This window comes from Cynocephalus volans, chromosome 4 (assembly GCF_027409185.1).
Source record: "Cynocephalus volans isolate mCynVol1 chromosome 4, mCynVol1.pri, whole genome shotgun sequence".
NCBI classification, from domain to species: Eukaryota; Metazoa; Chordata; class Mammalia; order Dermoptera; family Cynocephalidae; genus Cynocephalus; species Cynocephalus volans.
In genome coordinates this window covers 106,782,333-106,804,035 of record NC_084463.1, presented here as the reverse complement: position 1 = coordinate 106,804,035, position 21,703 = coordinate 106,782,333, and the positions used below count along the sequence as shown (strand labels likewise).

Genomic DNA, 21,703 nt, shown 5'->3' with positions numbered 1-21,703 from the left:
AATCCGAACAGCATACTTGAAGAATGTAATACTCAAACTCTCAGTGTTTCCTTATGGTTTCTAATAGGATTTTTTACTATTGTTATTATTATTATATTATCATCATTATTATTGTTATAGGTTTTTTTGGAAAGGGTTGGGAGGGTCTTTTATCTTTTCTTTGAAATAAAAAGTTATGTTTTTAAATGGAAAAAAAAGAAAAAAAGAAAAACACATGAAAGAGACATTGTTATAAAATGTTAAGTTGAATGGTCACACCTGATAGGCAGACTTATAAACCTCTTACATACACATTCAGCTGCAAGTAACAGAAAACTGGAAAAAACTGTCACTTACACAAATAAAATGTTTATTTATTTAATGTTATAAATCCACAGATGACATATTGGCCCACCAATACCAACCAGAACAAACTTCCTTCTCCTCTATCCTTAATATGATTTTCACCCTTATCATGATGATTTGGCTTCTCCATCACCAAAAATTTCATCCAAGGGTGAGGCAACAAGATAAGAGTGAAAGTCCAAAAAGGTTTCTGGCTGGATTTTCCCAGTGACTTCCACTTAGGATCAATGCCCAGAGCTGAGTCACATGGCCTCCCCCTGCTATAAGAGTCTATGAAAAGAAAAATCAATATTTTAAAACTAAGAAAGATGAGCATACACTGGGTAGTGCCTGGGTAAGCATGAGAGGAATAAAATGCACAACATCCAAATTATTACAGGACAATAATAGCAACAAAAATGTAAATGAGCCAACAAAAAACAAGAAACAAAAGGATTTCAAATAGAAACCTTAGGAAATAGAAAACAAAGATGGGAAAAATAAGTCATTGCCTATCAGTAATCATAAGAAATGAAATAAACCTATGAAAAGACATAGATTCTCAGACTAAATGGTTTCCAGATATTTATAAGACATACACATAAAATAATAAAGGAAGGTTGAGAACCAAAGGATAGAAAAAGATAGACCAAGCAAATGCTGTTAACTTCAGACAAATGAGCACTCTGGAAGAAAAGCAGTAACAAGAATGAAGACTTTCTGATATCAGTAAAAGGAGCAAGTCACCAAGAAATACTGTTATGAAACTTAATGTACATAACATGATTTTGAAATGCATGTTACAAAACCTGAAAGAAAAGGAGAAACCAACAAATCTATAGTCATAGGAGGGGATGTTTTAACATATATCTCTCAGAAACTGAAAAATAAAGTAGGTTAACAAATATTGTGTCTACAGAATATTTGAATAAAGTAATGAATAAGCTTCGTCTCATTCATATTTTCTTAGGTTGGGTTCCCTCAAAGCAGAGCCTGAGATAGGGATTTGGGTTCCCTTGAAGCAGAGCCTGAGATAGCCTTTCAATGCGTTTTATTGAAAGAATGATCTTCAGAGAAAAAAACCTCAAAGAAAGGGAGGCAAAAAAGAACAGAGAAGTGGAAAGTGCCCAGTAGATCTCAGCGAAAGTCTATTCTTGGTCTGATCTGGATGGGGCAAGGAGGCTTTGGAATGCACATCATATCGTCGAGTTGTATCTTGAGGCAAGGAAACAAACACCCCCCCCCCCCAAAAAAAAACCAACCAAACAACAACTAAAAAAACTGCTGAGTAACTGTGCCATAGGAGAGAGATTAAAGAGAAGTCACAACTAAGTGCAATGCATGATTTTCTGGTTTGGATCCGGAAGCAGGAACAAACATTCACTTTATTACTTAAAGGACATTATTGGAACAATTGCCAAAGTTTGAATAAGGACAGGGGATAAAAGAATTGTATCAAAGTAACATTTCCTAACCTTTGAAAAAATTTCCTAATCTTAGTTATGGAAAAAAATGTCCTTGTTAGAAAAAACACTGGAATATTGAAGCGTAAAGGAACATGATGCCTGCAATTTACTCTCAAAGGATTCAGGAAAAAAATGTATACATATGCAGAGAAAAAGCATAAGTGATAAACTAAATGGACAAATAACAGTTGTATGAGAGCTTAATCTCACTATCTTTACAACTCTCCTAATAAGTTTGAAATTATGTAAAAATACAAAGTTACAGAAGGAAAATAGGAAGAAAGGGCGGGAAAGAAGAAGGAAGGGAAGAAACAGGTTTATCCCAGTAATGCAAAGATGGTCTAACACTGACAATTTGCCATATTAACAGACTAAATAAGAAAAATCTCATCATCACCTACATAGAAGCAGAAAAAAATCATTTGACAAAATTCAACACCCATTCATGATAAAACCTGTAAGCAAATGGATAAAGGATATCTACACAAACACCCACAGTTAACATCATTTTTTAAATGTATTTTCATGTACTTTAGTTCTTCTGTAATGGTACATTTTAATGGACAGCCGACTGCTTTTATTCAGCACATATTACAAGCTTGGTTCTGAAACAATTTAGTTATCAGCCGTGATCATTATGTTTTTTTTTTTTTTTTGTCTTTTTCGTGACCGGCACTCAGCCAGTGAGTGCACGGGCCATTCCTATATAGGATCCGAACCCGCGGCTGGAGTGTCGCTGCGCTCCCAGCGCTGCACTCTCCTGAGTGCGCCACGGGCTCGGCCCAGCCGTGATCATTATGGATCCCCACCTCCCACTCCTGCTCCTTGTGGTGTGACTGCCAAAAGTGACAGGTACCATTCCATTCTGTGCAGCAGTCCACAAAGTAGCTCTGTGTGTTGCATCTGCTTGCCTTTTCATTTTTTAATGGTGTTTTCAATTCTAAAAAGTTAATTTTAATACAGACAAATGTTTTTTTTTTTTTTGGATTACAATTTTTATATGTTAAAACCCTTCCCTACCCTGAGATAATAAAGATACTGTCCTATTTTATCTTCTAAAAGCTTTTTGTTTTTTCATTGCACACATGTCTTTTATCTACTATGAATTAATTTTGTGTATGGTGTAGCAACCATCAGAAAACAATGATGCTTTTTAATGCTATTTATAATAGCAACAAAAATCCATCAAATATCTAGTGAAAATCAGATGAAATATGTTCTAGCCCCCTGTAGGAATCCTACAAAACCTTGTTAAGAGAAATCAAAGAAGTCAAAATAAATAAAGAGCTCCATGTTTATGGATCAGGAAACTAAATATTAAGATATCAATTCTGCTGAAATTGATCTATAGATTCAAAACAGACTCAATAAAAATTTGAGTAGGTTATTTTGCGGAAATTAACCAGCTGATTCCAAACTTTATATGGAAACTGTAAGAACCTAAAATAGCCAGGGTAATGTTGAGGAAGAGAAAAGTTGCCAGACTGAAAAAAAAAAAAGAAAAGAAAAGTTGTAAGACTTATAATACCAGATATCAAGCCTTATTATAAAGCTGTAATGACCAAGACAGTGTAATACTGACAAAAAGATAGACAAACAGAATAGAAACAGACCTGTACAGATATAAATACCTGATTTAAGAAAAAGACAACACTACTATTAAGTGGGAAAAGAATAGTCTTCTCAATAAATGAGAAAATAAACATTGACTCTCACCTCACACCACACATAAAAATTAATTTGAAATGGATCCTAGACCTAAATGTGAAAGATAAAGTAATAAAATTTCTAGAAGAAAAAATAGGAGAATATCTACATAACCTTGGGTATAGGCAAACCTGTCTTAACCAGAACTCAAAAGGCTCAGTGAAGCTGGGGGGGAAAGGCACTAACAACAACAACAAAAAAGATTGATAAAATAGATTGATAAAATGAACTTCAATTCATTTCAATTCCCTGGATGATTGAGACTTCCTGTCATGGCCGACCCTTGACATAAAATAGGGACAGTTGTAAATCTCCATTGCCTCCATGTCATTGCCTAGTGATATTGAATGCATATTTGTGGAATGAAATCACTAAGGAATGAGTTCCTGGTACCATTTCCCCCCTAACTGGTGAAGACACACAATCAATACTCAGCTCTGCACATCCTGGCCAGCAACAGAGCCAGCCCAACACGCAGGGGTTCGGAGAGATGAGGGCCATAGGCCTCAACTCCTCCCCTGCTACACATCCAGGCCAGCAACAGAGCCAGCCCAACACATGGGGGTTCGGAGAGATGGGGCGTGGGCCTCAGCCCCATCCCTGCTACTGCACATCCAGGCCAGCAACGGAGGTGGCCGACACACGGGACCCTGAGACGGGGTCTGGGCTGGCCCCGCCCCCATCAGCAACCAGATCTTAGAATGTACTCATTAACCACATGTGTTTCTTTAGGGTGTATGACTTATCTGTTCATGTCCTTCACCACATTTCTGCTTAGATTTTTCTAATTCATTTTTAAGAGTTCTTATTGCAATAAGGATGTTAGTCTTTCTGTGTTTAAAAAAAAAAAAAGTATAGAGTAGAATAATGGTTACCAGAGGCTGGGTGGTATGGGGTTGGGGGGAAGATTGGGGGTGAACTAATGGGGACAAAATTATGCTATCTACGCTAAGTGAATCATTGTGCAGGATATGCATATACTGAAATAACACACTGTACCCACAAAAATAAATATAAATAAAATTGAATTTAAAAAAAAATTAATATCTGCTCATCAAAAGGCACCTTTAAAATAGTGAAAAGGTAAGCAATAGATTCAGAGAAAATGTCTACAATACACATATTTGATACAGAACTCATATTTAGAACATATAGAGAACTCTGTTAGAGATGAGAAAACTCAAAGTGTTTTTCCCATTCTTATAAACATCACTCAACACAATACTTCTGACACCAGATATAAAGGGGTTTTGATCCACACTCCAAGCAATTCTTAAGTGGATAGCAACTGAGTATCCCATAATTTAACTCAATCTGACACTATCTGGGGACAGCATTGGATCCCACAGGTTGAAGGCTCAGTCCCCCAAGACTGGCCCTTTTATAACAGCATTAATCCCATCCACAAGGGCAGAGACCTCGTGGCCCTATCACTTCCCAAAGGCCCCACATTACACACTCTTTGTTTCTCTTCAAAACGTATAAATCTTTCGCCTTTTACCAAAGGCCCCACATCCTAGCACTGCCACATAGCAACAAAATTTCAACATGAGTTTTAAAGGGGAGAAGCATTCAAATCATAGCACTTATAATTCTGACCCACCAACTATAAATTGGGTTGTCATGATCCCCTCCTTGTATTCAATGAATTTGCCAGAGTGACTCACAGAACTCAGGGAAACACTATACTTAACATTTACTGGTTTATTTATTATAGGATACAGATGAACAGCCAGATGAAGAGGTACACAGGGCAAAGTCTGGAAGCGTACTGAGCATAGGAGCTTCTGTCCCTGTGGAGTTGGGGTGCACCACCCTCCTGGCAGGCAGCTGTATTCAGCAATCTGGAAGCTCTCTGAACCCGTCCTTTTGGCTTTTTATGGATGCTTCATTATGCAGTCATGATTGATTAAATTATTAGTCATTTGTGATCAACTCAATCTTCAGCACCTCTCCTTTCCCTGGTAATGGCAGTAAGGGGAGCTGATAGTTCAAACCTCTAATTACATGGTCGGTTCCTCTGGCATCAGCCCCCATCCAGTGGCAATCCAGAAGTCCACAAAGAGTCACCTCATTAGAAAAAAAGATGCTCCCATCACCCAAGAAATTCCGAGGGATTTAGCAGCTCCTATTACTCAGGAAATCACAAAGATCATAGGAGCTCTGTATTAGGAATCAGGGTCAAAGACCAACTCTTAGAACAAAAGAATCTCCTAGTACTCTTATCTACAAGGGTTTTAGGAGCTCTATGTCAGCAACTGTGGAGATATCTATACCTATAACTAAATCTTGATCTCTATCTATCTATATATGTATTTCTTATTATTCAAACTCTTACAAATTAATAGTAATAAAACAGGCAATCCAATTAAAACTGAGCAAGAGAGCTGGACATTTTACAGGAGAGAGGACACCAAAATGGCTAATAAATATATGAAAACATGTTCAACATCATTAGTTATCATAGAAATGTAAATGAAAACCACAATGAGACACCCTGTACACCTGCTAGTTTGGCTAAAATTAACAACCTTGACAATACAATGTGTTAATGAGAATGCAGGGCAATTGGAAATCTACATTGTTGATGGGAATGTAAGCTAGTACAACTACTCTGGAGAACTGTTACACTGCAAAACATACATTTATCCTATTCCAGCAATTCCACTCCTGGAATATATACCCTAAAGAAATGAGTGCTTATGTCTACCAAAAACATGTACAAGATTAAATTATGAAGAAATAGAAAATCTGAACAGACTAATAACAAGTAAGAAAACTGAATCAGTAATACAAAATATTCCATTAAAGAAAAGCCCAGGACCTAATGGCTTCACTGCTGAATTCTACAAATATTTAAAGAAGAACTAATACCAATTCTCTTTAGACTCTTTCAAAAAATCAAGGAGGAGGAAATACTTCCCAACTCATTTTATGAGGCCATTACTCTCATTCCAAAACTGGACAAGGAGGCAACAAAAAAAGAAAATTACAGGCTAACATCCCTGATGAATATAGATGCAAAAATTCTCAACAAGATACTAATAAGCTGAGTCCAACAGCACATTAATAAGATATGATAAAGTGGGATTTATCCCCAAGGGCAAGGATGGTTAAACATATGCAAATCAATAAATGTGACACTCCACTTTAACAGAAAGACAAAAATCATATGTCATTGCAATTGATGCAAAAAAGTATTTGACAAAATTCAACGTTACTTCATGATAAAAACTCTTAACAAACTAGGTATAGAAGGTATGTACCTCAATACAATAAAGGCTGTATATGACAAACTCACAGGTAACATCATACTGAATGTGGAGAAGCTGAAAGCTTTCCCTCTTAGATCAGGAACAAGACAAGGATGCTCTCTTTCACCACTTTTATTCATCATAGTACTGGAAGTCCTAGCCAGAGCAATTAGACAAGAGAAAGAAATAAAAGGCATCCAAATTGGAAAGGAGGAAGTCAAACTGCCTTATTTGCATGACAGGACATGATCTTATATATAGAAAACCCTAAAGACTCCACCAAAAAACTGTGAGAACTAATAAACAAATGCAGTAATGTTGCAGGATAGAAAACCAACATACAAAAGTCAGTAGCACTTCTATATACTAACAGGAAACAATCAGAAAAAATGATCAAGAAAAGAATTCCTTTATACTAACTACAAAAGAAAAAAAATGCCTGGGAATAAACTTAACCAAGGAGGTGAAAGACCTCTATGATGAAACTATAAAACTCTGAAGAAAGAAATTGAAGAAGATATAAATAAATGGAAAGATATCCCATGTTCATGGATTGGAAGAATTAATATTGTTAAAGTGGCTATTCTACCCAAAGCAATCTACAGATTTAATGCAATCTACAGATTTAATGCAATCCCTATCAAAATACCAATGACATTCATCACTGAAATAGAAAAAACAATTCCAAAATTCATATGGAACCAAAAAAGACCCTAAATAGCCAAAGCAATCCAGAGAAAAACAAACAAAGCTGGAGGCAATCACACTACCTGACTTCAAATTATACTACAAAGCAATAGTAACCAAAAACTGTGTGGTACTGGCATAAAGACAGACACATAGACCAATGTAACAGAATAGAGAGCCAGAAATAAATTCACACACCTACAGCCAACTGATCTTTGACAAAGGTGCCAAGAATACATACTGGGGAAAAGGCAGTCTCTGCAGTAAACGGTCCTGAGAAAACTGGATACCCACATGCAGAAGAGTGAGACTAGACCCCTGCCTCTCACCATATACAAAAACCAACTCAAAATGGATTAAAGATTTAAATGTAAAACCCAAAACTATAAAACTACTAGAAGAAAATATAGGGGAAATGGTCCATAACATGGGACTGGGCAAGGTTTTTTAAATAAGACTTCAAAAGCACAAGCAATAAAAGCAAAAATAGACAAGTGGGATTACATCTGTATTAGTCCATTTGTGTTTCTTATAACAGAATTACCTGAAACTGGGTAGTCTGTAAGAAAATGAAATATATTGCTTATAGTTTCAGAGGCTGGCAACTCCAAAGTCCAGGTAAAACATCTGGTGAAAGCCTTGTTGGTGGGTAATGACTCTTCATAGCAAAGCAGGGTATCATATGGTGGACAGCAGAAGCAGTGAGACAACTAACTCCTCACTCCTTCTCCTTTTAAATCCCTCAGGATCCCACTCATGACCACCATTAAACCATCAATGGATTAATACATTTAGTCAGGCATGGTCCTCACAATCTAATCACCTCTTCAAGGCCCCACTTTTTAATTACCACAATAAGATTTCCCACCCTCTTAACACTGTTGCAGTAAGGACCAAGCCTCAATGAGTTTGGGGGGACATCCAATCCACAGCATTCTGTCCTTGGCTCCCCAAAACTCATGTCCTTTTCACATTTAAATACATTTATTTCATCCCCAAAGTCTGAACTTATTTCAACTGAAAAGTCCAAAGTCCAAGGGCCCATCTGTGAAATCAGAACAAATTATTTACTTCCAAGATACAATGGTGGGACAAACATAAGGTACATATTCCCATTCTAAAAGGGAGAAATAGGCCAAAAGAAAGGGTTAACAGGTTTTAAACAAGTCTGAAAACCAGCTGGGCGGGCATTAAATCTTATAGCTGGTGAATCATGTACTTTAACTACATGTTTGACATCTTCTGCACAATGGTATGGGGGTTGGGTCCCCAAGTCTTTGGGAAGTTCCACTCCTACAGCTTTCCTGGTCTTCAGCCGTGCTTTAGTGCTTGTAGGCTGTTGTTGCACGCTGGTAGCTCTACAGTTCTGAGGTCTCCATGGTGGTCCCATTCTCATGGCTCCACTAGACATGGTGCTGGTGGAGTTTTCTGCTTCAACTCTGACCCCACATTTCCTCTTGGCATTGCTCTAGCAAAGGCTGTCTGCAGTGACTCTGTCCCTACAACAGATCTCTTCCTGGGCCCCCAGGCTTTTCCATGCATCCTTTGAAATTGGGGTGGAAGCTCCCAAGCCTCCATAGCTTTGGCATTCTGTAAGCCTGCAAACTTAACACCATGTAGATGTCACCAAGGCTTCATGTTTGTATCTTCCAAAGCTTCAGGTCCAGCCACACCTACAGCCAATTTAGCCACAGCTACTGGGATGCTGGTGCTGGAAGCAGCTTCCAAAGGTGGCCCTAGGCAGTGAGCCTAGGGAGGGCATGTCAGGCCTGTTCCCTGAGACCATTCTGTTCCCCTAGGCCTCTAGGCCTGTGATGGAAGGGGCAGCCTCAAAGATTTCTGAAAAGCCTTTAAGGTCTTTTTTCCATTCTCCTGATAATCCCTTTCTTCTCTACTGACTTCCTTGGAAAACAGTCACTAGGCCACACCCTTGCTTTCGTGGCCAGGTTGAAAGTTTTCCAATTATTTGCCATCTGCTTTCTTTTGAATTATAAATTCTGGATTTACTTTATGTCTTTTCTGCCATAACTCAGCATAGGCTGTTGCCGTGCCGCTTCATGAATGCTTTGCTGTTAGAAATTTCTTCTGTGAGTTCCACATCCCATAAAACTTAAGGGCGTGAACAGAATGCAGCCAAGTTCCTTGCCAGTTCATAGCAAGGGTGATACTTGCCCCAGTTTCCAATAAGCTCCTTCTCATTTACATCTGGGATCTTCCCAGTATGGCCTTTACTGTCCATATTTCTATCAGCATTCTGGTCACCACCATTTTAACCAGTCTCTAAAATGTTCCAAACTCTCCTCACCAGCATCTAGGCTTTTCCCAACCTATTCCTCCAAATTTTTCCAGCCTCTGCCCAATACCCAGTTCTAAAGCTGCTTCCACATTTTAAAATATTTTTTATAAGCAAAAACCCACTTCTCAGGTACCACTTTTCTGTATTAGTCTGTTTCTGTTGCTTACAACAAAATACCTGGAACTGGGTAATTTTTGAAGAAATAGAATTTATTGCTTACAGTTGGAGGCTGGGAAATCCAAAGTCCAGGGAATGTATCTTGTGAGGTTACTCTACAGCAATGTAAGGTGGCAGAGCAGAGAGAGCTAATCTCCTCACTGGCTCTCCTTTTAAAACCCTCAGAACCACACCCATGAGCACCATTAAATCATCAATGGATTAATCCATTCACTAGGAAATGGTCCTCACAATCTAATCACCTCTTCAAGGCCCCACTTTCAACTACCACAATAAGATTTCCCACCCTCTTCACACTGTCTCAATGGGGACCAAGCCTCAGTGAGTTTGGGGGGACATCCAATCCACAGCAACATAAAACTAAAAAGCCTTTGCACATCAAAGGAAATGGTTAAGATTGAAGAAACAACCTACAGAATGGGAGAAATATTTGCAAACTATACATTTGACAAAAAGTTAATATTAAGAATATATAAGGAATTTAAAACAATTCAAGAGCAAGAAAACAAATAATCCAATTGAGAAGTGGGCAAAGGATCTTTTTTTTTTAAAAAAAAGATGACCGGTAAGGGGATCTTAACCCTTGACTTGGTGTTGACAGCACCACGCTCAGCCAGTGAGCTAAACCGGCCATCCCTACATGGAATCCGAACCCGGGGCCTTGGTGTTATCAGCACCACACTCTCCCAAGTGAGCCATGGGCTGGCCCCAAAGGATCTTAACAGATATTTCATAAGAGAAGAAATACAAATGGTCAGTGGGCATATGAAAAAAATGCTCAACATCACTAATCATCAGGGACATGCAAATCAAAACAACAGTGAGATACTACCTCACTCCATTTAGAGTGGCTATTATTGGTCTGGCCAGTTAACCCAGTTGGTTAGAGTATGGTGTTATAACACTAAGGTCAAGGGTTCAGATCTCCATACTGGTTAGAGCCAAAAACAAAAAAACAGAAGAAAAAAACCCAGATTTTTTTTAAAAAAAGGTTATTATCAAAAAGACAGTGGTTACCAGAGACTGGGGAGAAGTGGGGAGGAAGGGAAAACAGGGAGAATTGGCCAATGAGTACAAAATTTCAATTAGATAGGAGGAATAAGTTCTGGTGTTCTACTGTACAGTAGAGTGACTATAGTTAACAGTTAACTTTTGTAAATTACATAATGGCTAGCAGAGAGGCTTTTGAATGCTTTCACCACAAAGAAATGATAAATGCCTGAGGTGATGGATACATTTGTGGAGTATACCAATATTTATAAAGCAAATATATTTCACAGGGCCTAGTGTCTTGTAGTTTCAGGGTTAGCCTAAATTCTTAAAAGTACATATAAAATGTTAACCTTGCAAAAGACCGGAAATTTTTCCCCAAGCTAGTCTCTGTTGTAAGATAAAGAATTGTAGCACAGCAAGGTTGCTGGCTCAGGGGACAGACAGGTTACTGATTGATATGTAAAGATACTGGGAAATTGCTGTAAGGAGAGAGAATGTTTGCTAAGATCAAGCTTTTGTTGGTGGATCGACTTAACCTCTTGCAAATTGCATTATGGAATGTCACCTTGCTTGTTTTACTGAATCTTACCAGCCTATATTGTTAAACTATAACCCTACCTATGTTCTTGTAACTTCCTGGTCTGTAGAATAAATGTGGGGCAAGAACACCAGTTCTTGGTTAATTTCCCCAAATGGAAGGAATGCCTCTCTCTTGAGGGTTCCAGGAGATTAACCCCTTCAGGGCTTCTCACCGCTCAGAAGAGATGGGCTTTGAGTAATCCTTTGTGGCTCCGTCACCCAGAGGAAGAGGGGTGACAAATCCGTGTGAGGCAAAGCAACATACGTTAACTACCCTGACCTGATCATTATATAACATATATGTTATCAAAACATCAGATTATACCCCATAAACATGTACAATTACAATGTGTTGATTAAAATTTTTTAAAAATGAAAAACAAAAAACAACCAATGTGTGATTTACAAACTAGGAGGCAGAGAAAGGCTGTAGAGCAGCTCTCCCCCATCTCTTGCCCCATTTGGCTTGGTTCAGTGGCAGGCCCAGCATTTACTCTGTGGAGGCTAAAAGTCATTGCCTCCTTTTCACTTCTTCATCTAGATCCACTTCTGGATCTAGTATCCTGACACTGCTGAAGCATTGGCCCGCATCCCTACACTTCCTGAAGAGAGACTACGAATTTCCTCTTTAGCCCCTCTTCTAAAACACAAGAAGAAGATATCACTTAAGGGTCTAATCAGTACAAACTCATAAACATGCAGAAGCTCTGTTAAGCCCAAAGTCTTAAACTCTGTGCAGCTGTTACCGAACATCTTTGTGCAAAGACTCTTCTAGGTTCCTGGGATACAACAGTGAATAAAACAAAGATTTCTGCCCTTGTGGAGGTAAATTCTACCATGGAGAGTTAGTAAAAAATGTAAAGAAATTATATGGTATTTTAAAAGGTGAGAGGAAACATAGAAAAAGGAAAATATAGAGTAGGATAAGAAGGATAGGTAATTCTGGGAAAAAAATTTCTGTGGAAATTTCATGAAAATTTTTAGCATTAAGTATTTAAAATATTTAAGTTTTTAACCAAGAGCAATCCATAAAAGTAACTGCTTACTCCTGGGAATAGAAATACTTTGCAGTCAAGGTCATCTTTGAGATATCAGAAGTCTGTTCTTATTAACCTCCTCTGATGAAGTTTAGAGCGATATGCAGAACCCAAAATTTGGCTCAGCCCAGGCAAGGTGAGCCTACTTCACATTCATTTTCATTTTCACAAAATCTTAGCAGGCCTCTCTCTCAGAACTGGACTATCTATGTATGGTGATTAGCCAGAGGATTGTCTGAATATACAGCCCCACCTCACAACAAACCATAATAACAGGCCATGGGCAAGAGGAAACTACACAACAGGGCCTCCCAAACCCTAGTTAGAGGGAGAACCACAGACGGAAAGCAGGCATAATTAGGAAGGCCTCTACTGCATGCTTCTACCAGCCACAGTGGCCTACAAAATGTTCAAGATAGGTTCATAGATAAGCCCAGCAGCCTGAAAGATTGGGATTCCAGTTCTCAAATTTCCTAATGCCCTAATTCCCTAATGCCAGCACAAACAACTGACAAAATATACTTGTTACGTTCTTTCTGCCTTGTTCCTAGGCCAGGACCAACCCTTAGGAAAAGGTTGAGTCCAAGCTTCTTCCCACCTGTTACTGATCCATCAATCCCAGAGCAGAGACTGCTTTTGCTAGGCAGGACAATGGCTCAGATCTAACAGCAGAGTCCTGGTCACACATGGGGTCCCAGAGGGAACATAACCAAGAGGAGGCTGGAACTCTGGGAGCTCAACTTCTCGAAAAGGTCATCTCTCACCAGTTGAAGTATGGATGTGCAGAGGTTCAGGCAACGATGGAGCAGCTGTAGAGCCTTGTACTTCTCCTTGGCTAAAGCCTTCTGCAGGTCCAGCAGCTCATAGCACCTATCTGGTTCCTGCGGTAGCCAGGGCACAGAGTGTAGCTCCTGCAGAAGCCTGGAATCAAGGGCTAAGCAAGTCAGAGCTGATATCCCAGCCCTCCTTCCTTGGACATCTTTGACCTCTTCCCAGCCAAGCTCACCACAGACTGAGCAAATGTTTACAAAGATTGTAATATTACCAGTGGCCAACAATGACAGCTTCCTCTTAAGAGTTTTTTGGAAGAGTTCAAGCCCGGAAAGTTGTTGGATGAGAAATTCTTTGAGAAAAGCTCAGAGTACATGCAAATGTTTATATTAATGAGCTCTCTGCCAGAGAAGAGGATCAAACAGGTCCCAAGGTCTGACTTAGAAGGAGAGACTGCAGAGGCTTCTTCCTCAAAATAGGGGAAGCCGAGGGCCGTAAAAGTCTACAGGACAGGTGAGTTTTAGAATCAAAGGTGGTGATACTGGGGCTGGCCCGTGGCTCACTCGGGTGAGTGCGGTGCTGATAACACTGAGGCCACGGGTTCGGATCCCATATAGGGATGGCCGGTTAGCTCACTGGGTGAGCATGGTGCTGACAACACCAAGTCAAGGGTTAAGATCCCCTTACCGGTCATCTTTAAAAAAAAAAAAAGGGGGCCAAGCCCGTGGCGCACTCGGTAGAGTGCTGCGCTGGGAGCGCGGTGACGCTCCCGCCGCGGGTTGGGATCCTATATAGGAATGGCCGGTGCACTCACTGGTTGAGTGCCGGTCACGAAAAAAAGACAAAAAAAAAAAAAAAAAAAAAAAAAGGTGGTGATACTGCAACTTCTCTATGGACTGACCATCCCTGATGAAGACCACCTCTGTTATCCACACCCCTGTCCCCCCAAGAGAACTCAACATGTCTAAACATCCTTGAAAAAGATTAAAGTTCCCCAATAAGCAGACAGGATGATCATAATGGGTGTAATTTATTCAGTGTCTACTAAGAGGTACTGAATATTGCACTTTATATTCACAACCTCATTTAATTCTCATTACAGGTAAGTAGCAAAAACCTTTATCCAAGTTTGCAGATCAGAAACTGAGGCTCGAAAAGTAGTCCTTTGTTAGTATTCAGGATCTAAATTCAGATCTGTCCAGACTCCCAAGCCCTTATGCTTTTAATTACACCACAGTGATTAGGCTACAGTGAAGGACAAAAACTGCCCAGAGGCAAAGTTGCAAACTGGTAACCAATGGCTCAAATTGAGACTGAAAAGTTTTTCAATATGTACCTAAAAGTTGGCCAGCACAGTGTTTTAAGAAAAATTTTGAGCCAATCAGTTAAAATTAAGAAATTTCACAACTAAATATGGAATTCCAGGAAATTCTATAAAATAAGGTGGTTGATCTCACTGGATCTATATTCCTAAATGGCAACAATTAGTTGGAAGTGAATAGTGACCGTTCTCTTTAGATGCAATCTCCAGAATGCAGTTCCCATGCTCCTTAGTGTCTTACACCGAATTTACTTCTTTCCTTCAATGCCTCCTGCTTAGGCCCTGTAGACATTTGAGTTTGCAACTCCAATCATAGAATATACCTGGGAGTAGCTACAGAGTCCTGCAGGGAAAGCAAGGAAGTACTAAAAATAGGAATAATCAACTTTTTCAAAAAAAGGAATCTAAATAATATCATGGAAAACGTAGAGTTTGGATTCAAACACCTGAGTTAGAACCCCAGATTTTATACTTAATAATTGTGTGAACAGGGGCAAGATGATGTAAAAGAATACATGGAGATATGTTCAGAATATACGATTCAGAGAAAAAAACCCTGGTTACTTAACAATATATAAGGTATGATCACATTTTGCATATATGATAGAAAAAAAGACTAGAATGATATGCAATAAAATCTTCATAGTGGTTATGGATGGTGAGATTAGATTTTTTTTCCTTTGTGAGTTTTTGTATTTTCCAAATTTTCTACATTGAACATGTTATTCTCTTTTGTAATAATAACTTTTAAAGATACATTGAAGTTATGTTTTTAAGACCTCACCTGCTAATATGGAGCAGTCCAGCTCCAAAGTGGGGCACAGCCAAGAGCAGATGATTCTCTAGGAAAGTCTGGAGGCGACGCAGTCCCTGCAACCTCACATTCTTCTTCCAACTACAGATTAGAGGTCAGTGACAATATGCTGGTGCTCTCATCCATTTCCCCCCCAAATCCCATACCCATCATCACCTACCAGGTCAAGGCCTTGTGTAAGAGGCAATTCTTAAAGAATGGAATGAACTGGAGCTGTTCCCAGAGAACAGAATGGCGGTGCCAGGTACCTAGTGTCATCGTCTCACTGCCCTCCACAGGATGTACATGCAGGATCCCAAAGGGAGAAAAAATGTAGTGCTCAGGATTCACCTTGCTGGGTGGCACCACTGTCAGGCTGTAGGGGCTTTGAAAAAGAGCTCTGGTCAGTGGGAGCCCTGGGAACTTGTGCAGACTTCAAGAAGAGACCAGAGAGCGATGGGGGAGATGAAAAAGAGGCAGGAAGGAAGGCAGAAGAAAGTAGGAGGAAAGGGAGGAGAACAGAATGATTTTCAAAGTAGAAAGATGGAACAAATATTATTAAGAAAAAACTGAAGCTACACCAAGGTGAAGTGTTTAGATACCCATACTGGCCAGTTGTCAAAACAAAAACAAAAACAAAAACAAACAAAAAAAACCCCGTAAGTCAAAGAGAGATTAGAAAAGAGAAAAAGACACCTAGTTAGTTCCAAGAAGTTCCTTATCTCCAGACCCAGCTATCTTATATCCCATCAAATCTAAGGCACCATCAATTGTAAGTTGTAGCATTATTATATGAAACACCAAGATATTAAATGCTTCCAATACGATACTCCATCAATTTGTAAGATGCATCACAATTTCAGAGATGTTGAAATGTGAAAAAAAATACTTATCTTAAAAATGATAAAATACATTTATGCCTACATACTGAAAGAATATGCAAAGATAATCAGTGGATGCTGTTTGGAGTAACTGGGGAAAAGCAGGGGAAAACTAGAAGACTAGAAACAGGCACTTAAAGAGGAAAATTGCAACCTAACGAACCAGACAAGTACCTCCCGAGCTATCTTAAAATCCTAATAGGCCTTGGGTTCTCCTGCTTCAGCAAAATGCACCTATGTCTCACCTTAAATGCAATTCATAGATAGCTATATGTCTGGCTACTGTGAAGCTATGGCTGAGGCTGGTGTCTGGTATCCTGCTCACAGCACCAATTGTCTAGCTCTTAATCCCGTTCATGATGCCAATTGTAAAGCTAGGCGACCACGCTAGTTGTCATAGCTCTTTTGCCTGCCGGTAATCCTGCACCGACAAGGCCGATGGTTGAGCTAGGGCTTGGTCTGGAGCTCCCAGACCCCTCAAGCCCATTCACAGACTGGGTCACAAACCCTTCACATGCCACGCTGGGTCACCAGACCCCTTCACGCAGGTCAATAAGCTAGGCAACCAGCCACACGGTCCTTGGAAGCTACAGGTCTGGAAAGACATGGCTGCGCAGGGCCGGTGCCCAAGGCAGTAAACACCAGCCAAAGTGGCGCCAGTTTGCAGGAGCACTTAGTCCACCCCCACACACAATGTTACTGAACCACCCTGAACCGGCTCCGAGGCAAGGGGAGCCTGACCAAATTGTTCCATTTTCCCAACACTATATAATAGTTATATCTAGTTGTAGTAGACCAGTTAGCCTAATGTTATGTCTGGGTACATTTAATAAAGCATTTATTAATTTTTATTTTGCAGCTTTCGCAACTTGGAGCCAGTAATATTTTTAGGCATTAAATACATTTTTAAGCCTTTTAAAAGCTGTATCCTGGGGGCCAGCCCGTGGCTCACTCGGTAGAGTGCGGTGCTGATAACACCAAGGCCACGGGTTCGGATCCTATATAGGGATGGCCAGTTTGCTCACTGGCTGAGCGTGGTGCTGACAACACCAAGCCAAGGGTTGAGATCCCCTTATCGGTCATCTTTTAAAAAAAAAAAAAAAAAAAAAAAAGAGCTGTATCCTGTGTCCTCTGCCCTGTATTGCCCAAGAGATAAAATGGCTCTCCTCTGTCTCTTCTCTCTCAACTTTCTAGAATACATTAATTATTAAGCAAGTGACTTAAGAGCATTTAGATGGTGTATTGGTCCAATTCTGTTGCTTATGACAAAATACCTGGAACTGGGCGATTTATAAAGAAAACAAAATTTATTGCTTACAGTTTCTGAGGCTGGGAAGTCCAAAGTCCACCTGGTGGTGATGACAGTGACCCAGGGATCTCACATTGCAAGATGGTGGAACAGAGAGAGCAGAGAGAGAGCAAGAGACAGACTCTCCTTCTTTTAAAGCCCTCAGAACCATGCTCCTGACCACGATGATTAGTCCATTCACTACTGCACAATTCTACAATACAATCATCTCTTCAAGGCTCCACCTTTCTTTTTATTTTATTTTATTTTATTTTTTAAAAGATGACCGGTAAGTGGATCTTAACCCTTGACTTGGTGTTGTCAGCACCACGCTCACCCAGTGAGCTAACCGGCCATCCCTATATGGGATCCAAACCCGTGACCTTGGTGTTACCAGCACCACATTCTGCTGAGTGAGCTGATGGGCCGGCCCCCAAAGGCTCCACCTTTCAATTACCATAATAGGGTTTCCCACCCTCTTAACAGTCACAGTGGGGGATGTTTCTAATACATAAAACTTGGGGGACACAATTCAAGCTCAAATGAGTTTTGGGGGGACATAATTCAATGCACTACAGATGGATATCAGAATTGACTCACTAAATCAGTCATATAAAACCTTATTTCTTTTCTGACAAAGTTACTAGACCATCTCAAGCACTATTGTTCCCAAATTACAGATGATAAATCTGAAACAAAGAGAAGTTAAAACTTTGCTCAAGGCAGTTAAGGAAAGAATACAAGATTTAAAACCAAATCTATCTGACTCAAGCCCCCTCCCTTAACCAATGGTCTATTTAACTTTCCATAGGGCAGATGCTTATCTTAACCGAGCCCTGACTCTCCCCAGGGGACTCTCCTTTCTCTAGACCTATGAAGTGGAGGCTGCCCTTTCTGCAGAGGGCCAGGAGTTAGGGAGTATTCTCACTCCTGATAGCCATTGCTCGTCTGGGGGGTATTCACTTATTCTACAAATGTATATTAAGGCCAAGCATTGTGTTAGGCACTGAGGATACAACACTGTACAAGAAAAATCCAGTCCCAGACTTCTTGGAACTTAGTTAAACCATTTATCAATTTTCCCCTCTGTTCAAGTACTGAGGTCAGAGCTGAGGGCATAAAGGTAACTACTGCATAGTCCTTTCCATCAAAGGGCCCAGAATCAAGTGGAGTGTTAAAGGGTACTAGGTAGTAAATGGGGCAAGTCAAGATCTTCCTGAGTCTCATACCCATATATTAAAGTGTTTCCAAAACATCTCAAACTCTGTGTCTTGCATGCACATGAAACACAGCAAGTTCTATACCAAACTTATCACCTACCCCCTCTAAATCTGTTCCTAGCCTGGATAATTTATTTATTCATTCATTCATTCAACAAATATTACTGAGTTTCTACTCTAGAGCAGACTGTTCCAAGCCCTGAGGATACATCATTAAACATAAAAAACAAAAATCCTTTCCCCAATAGAGCTCTCATTCTACTGGAGAAGAAAGACGATAAACATGATAAATGGTAGGAAGGGGGGAAAAAAGAGAAGAAAAGGGGAGATTGGCAATACCAGGGAAGGAGGGAGTGCAATTTTAAATGGGATAATAAGGATGGAGAAGGGACAGTTCAGCAAAGACTCTAAGGAGGTGAAGGAATTAATTCCTCTGTAAGTGTAAATCAAAATCTAGAACAAATACAAGAAAAATTTGATACATTCAAACATATATATATATATATTTTTTGTCTATTTCGTGACCGGCACTCAGCCAGTGAGTGCACCGGCCATTCCTATCTAGGATCCGAACCCGCAGGGGGGAGCGTCGCCGCGCTCCCAGCGCCGCACTCTCCCAAGTGCGCAACAGGTTCGGCCCTCAAACATATTTTTTTAAAAAAAACCCTGTTACATGACAAATAAATGAACAAAATGAAATAGCAAATGACAGGGTTCTACGTCTGCTGGTGGTGTACTAGAAATTTGGACCAACATTCCCACTTGAGAACTAGAAAAACTAGGCCAAATACCTGGATAAAATATGAACAGAACCTGTATGAACACATCGGAGAAACCACAAATTAAATCCCCTCGGCTTTGGGTTGGGACCCTAAATGGTTACAACATAGGAGTAAAGTTGAACTAGAAATACATCTCCATCCTTGGTGTGGGGCCTGAACTGCAACTTTTGCTCATTTAGTTCCCTGAGTCTGTTGAAAGCTTGGCTCCTCTTCTCAGTTTTTCAGGAATGTATAGTAAAATTGACATACAACTACCTCTACTGGAATCAACAGGTGCCTCTGTTTGGGGAAAAGCAGCACCAAAATGCTAAACTCACCCCACTGGGTTTCCTTCTTTGGCAGATCTTGGCCCAGTAATTATTCACTGCTTTTTTTTTTAGCTCTTTTGCCCATGGTTTCTTGTCTCTTTATGTGCCACTTATCTTTGATTGTGATGGTTTTCTGATTATGACTGATGTGGATAGTTTAAAGCCCTAAGCTTGTCCTTTACTTTCTGTAAGCTCTCCACTATGGTCAGTAGGCATTCCATCTCACATTGCTACCATTACTATTATTACAGTCATGATGATCAAGTGTAGCAGCTACTAGGTTTTAGTAGGTGATTCATCACTTTCAACCACAAGTGATAATTTGTGATGCCACTACATGTTGTATATTACTAGTATCCTATTTCCCATTAGCATAGAGCTCAGAACTGTTCAAAGCCAAGGATATTACCAAACCGATATAAGATAATAACTGTATGAAATAGATACCAGCCCTAGAACTAGAGGAACAAAGGGAAAAGATTTGGGTTATTAGAAGCTATGAGCTCGGAGGAGGGGCTTGCAGAGTTGGAATTCAGACTGCTAAGGAGGAGATGCTGCCTGTCTGATATTAGTACCTAAAGAGTTTGGAGGAGGGGCCTTGCAGAGTTGAGGCTCAGGACTCTGATGAGAAGGTGCCACTAGCTGGTGTTCATACTTCTCAGGGTTGTGAAAAGGCTGCTTGAGAAAGTGCCTGTTGCTTCCAGGGTGAAGGATCATTGCTAGGGCAACAATGACAGGAAGAGCAAGCAAAGGAAGGAGCAAATCCCTTCTCCTCTTGTCCTGCTGTCCAGTCTCCTTCTGGTACCCCCTACTAATCATACCTAATAGGAGGCCAGCTGAAAAAGGAGAATGAAGTTTGCGGAGTCCCAGCCCTGGTATCAGTAAGCAAAGAGAGAAGAGTATAATTACAGCCAAGATACAATCATTTAATAACTGGCATGAAGCTCTCAGTGAACATTTGTTAAGTGAATTGATCAGTAAATGAATGAATGATACAGATCATTAGTACTACATAAGTTCAGGAGAGAGGGATAAGTACATGCAGGAAATAAGGCTCTCTGGGAGGCTGTATCAGATACTGCTTAAGTGCATGAACTTTTGAGTTAAGACAGTCCTAGGTTTAAGTCCTGTTTCCACCACTTATGTGATTTTGGGCAAGTTACTTAATCTCTCTATGCATCAGTCTATTGATCTCATATGTGAATATAATAATAGCACCTACCTGGTAGGTAGGATTAAATAACACATGTCATTTTCTTACTAGCACAATACCTGATATATAGAAAAGCTTAAATAATGATAATTATTACTATGATTTCTGGGAAAAGATGGGACTTGAACAGGGCTTTTAAAAACAGGTAAGATTTGGGCCGGCCCGTGGCTCACTCGGGAGAGTGCGGTGCTAATAACACCAAGGCCCCGGGTTCGGATCCCATATACGGATGGCCGGTTCGCTCACTGGGTGAGCGTGGTGCTGACCACACCAAGTCAAGGGTTAAGATCCCCTTACTGGTCATCTTTAAAAAAAAAAAAAAAAAAAAAATAGGTAAGATTTGGATTTAATGGGAGAAAGTGAATAGATGTCTCTTGAGTCATGTGGAAGAAGACTTGTTTTTATAGCCCCAGAGATAAAACTAGGACCAGGAGTTTTTCTTTTAAAAATTAAAAGAAAGCAGATTTTGATTCAGTCTAAGGAACAAGATGCCTTTGGGAAAACAAAGCTTCCTTGACACTGTAAAGATTTAAACTGACACCTGATTCTTGCACTGGAGTTGGAAGAGATGCCCATTAAATTCACTTCTGAAGCTACAACCAAATG

The 21,703-nt window shown here is 39.9% G+C and overlaps 1 protein-coding gene across 1 annotated transcript in view; it reads right to left on the bottom strand.

Annotated features, from left to right (window-relative positions):
* DNHD1 (dynein heavy chain domain 1) overlaps positions 1-21,703 on the bottom strand; it is a 104,388-nt gene that overhangs the window by 74,805 nt on the left and 7,880 nt on the right. Inside the window, exons 5-7 of the mRNA XM_063094960.1 lie at positions 15,587-15,790; positions 15,397-15,507; positions 13,285-13,441 (exon numbers count right to left, since the gene is read on the bottom strand). Of these exons, the coding sequence (XP_062951030.1) occupies positions 13,285-13,441; positions 15,397-15,507; positions 15,587-15,790 (472 nt within the window). The remainder of the gene's footprint in view (positions 1-13,284; positions 13,442-15,396; positions 15,508-15,586; positions 15,791-21,703) is intronic.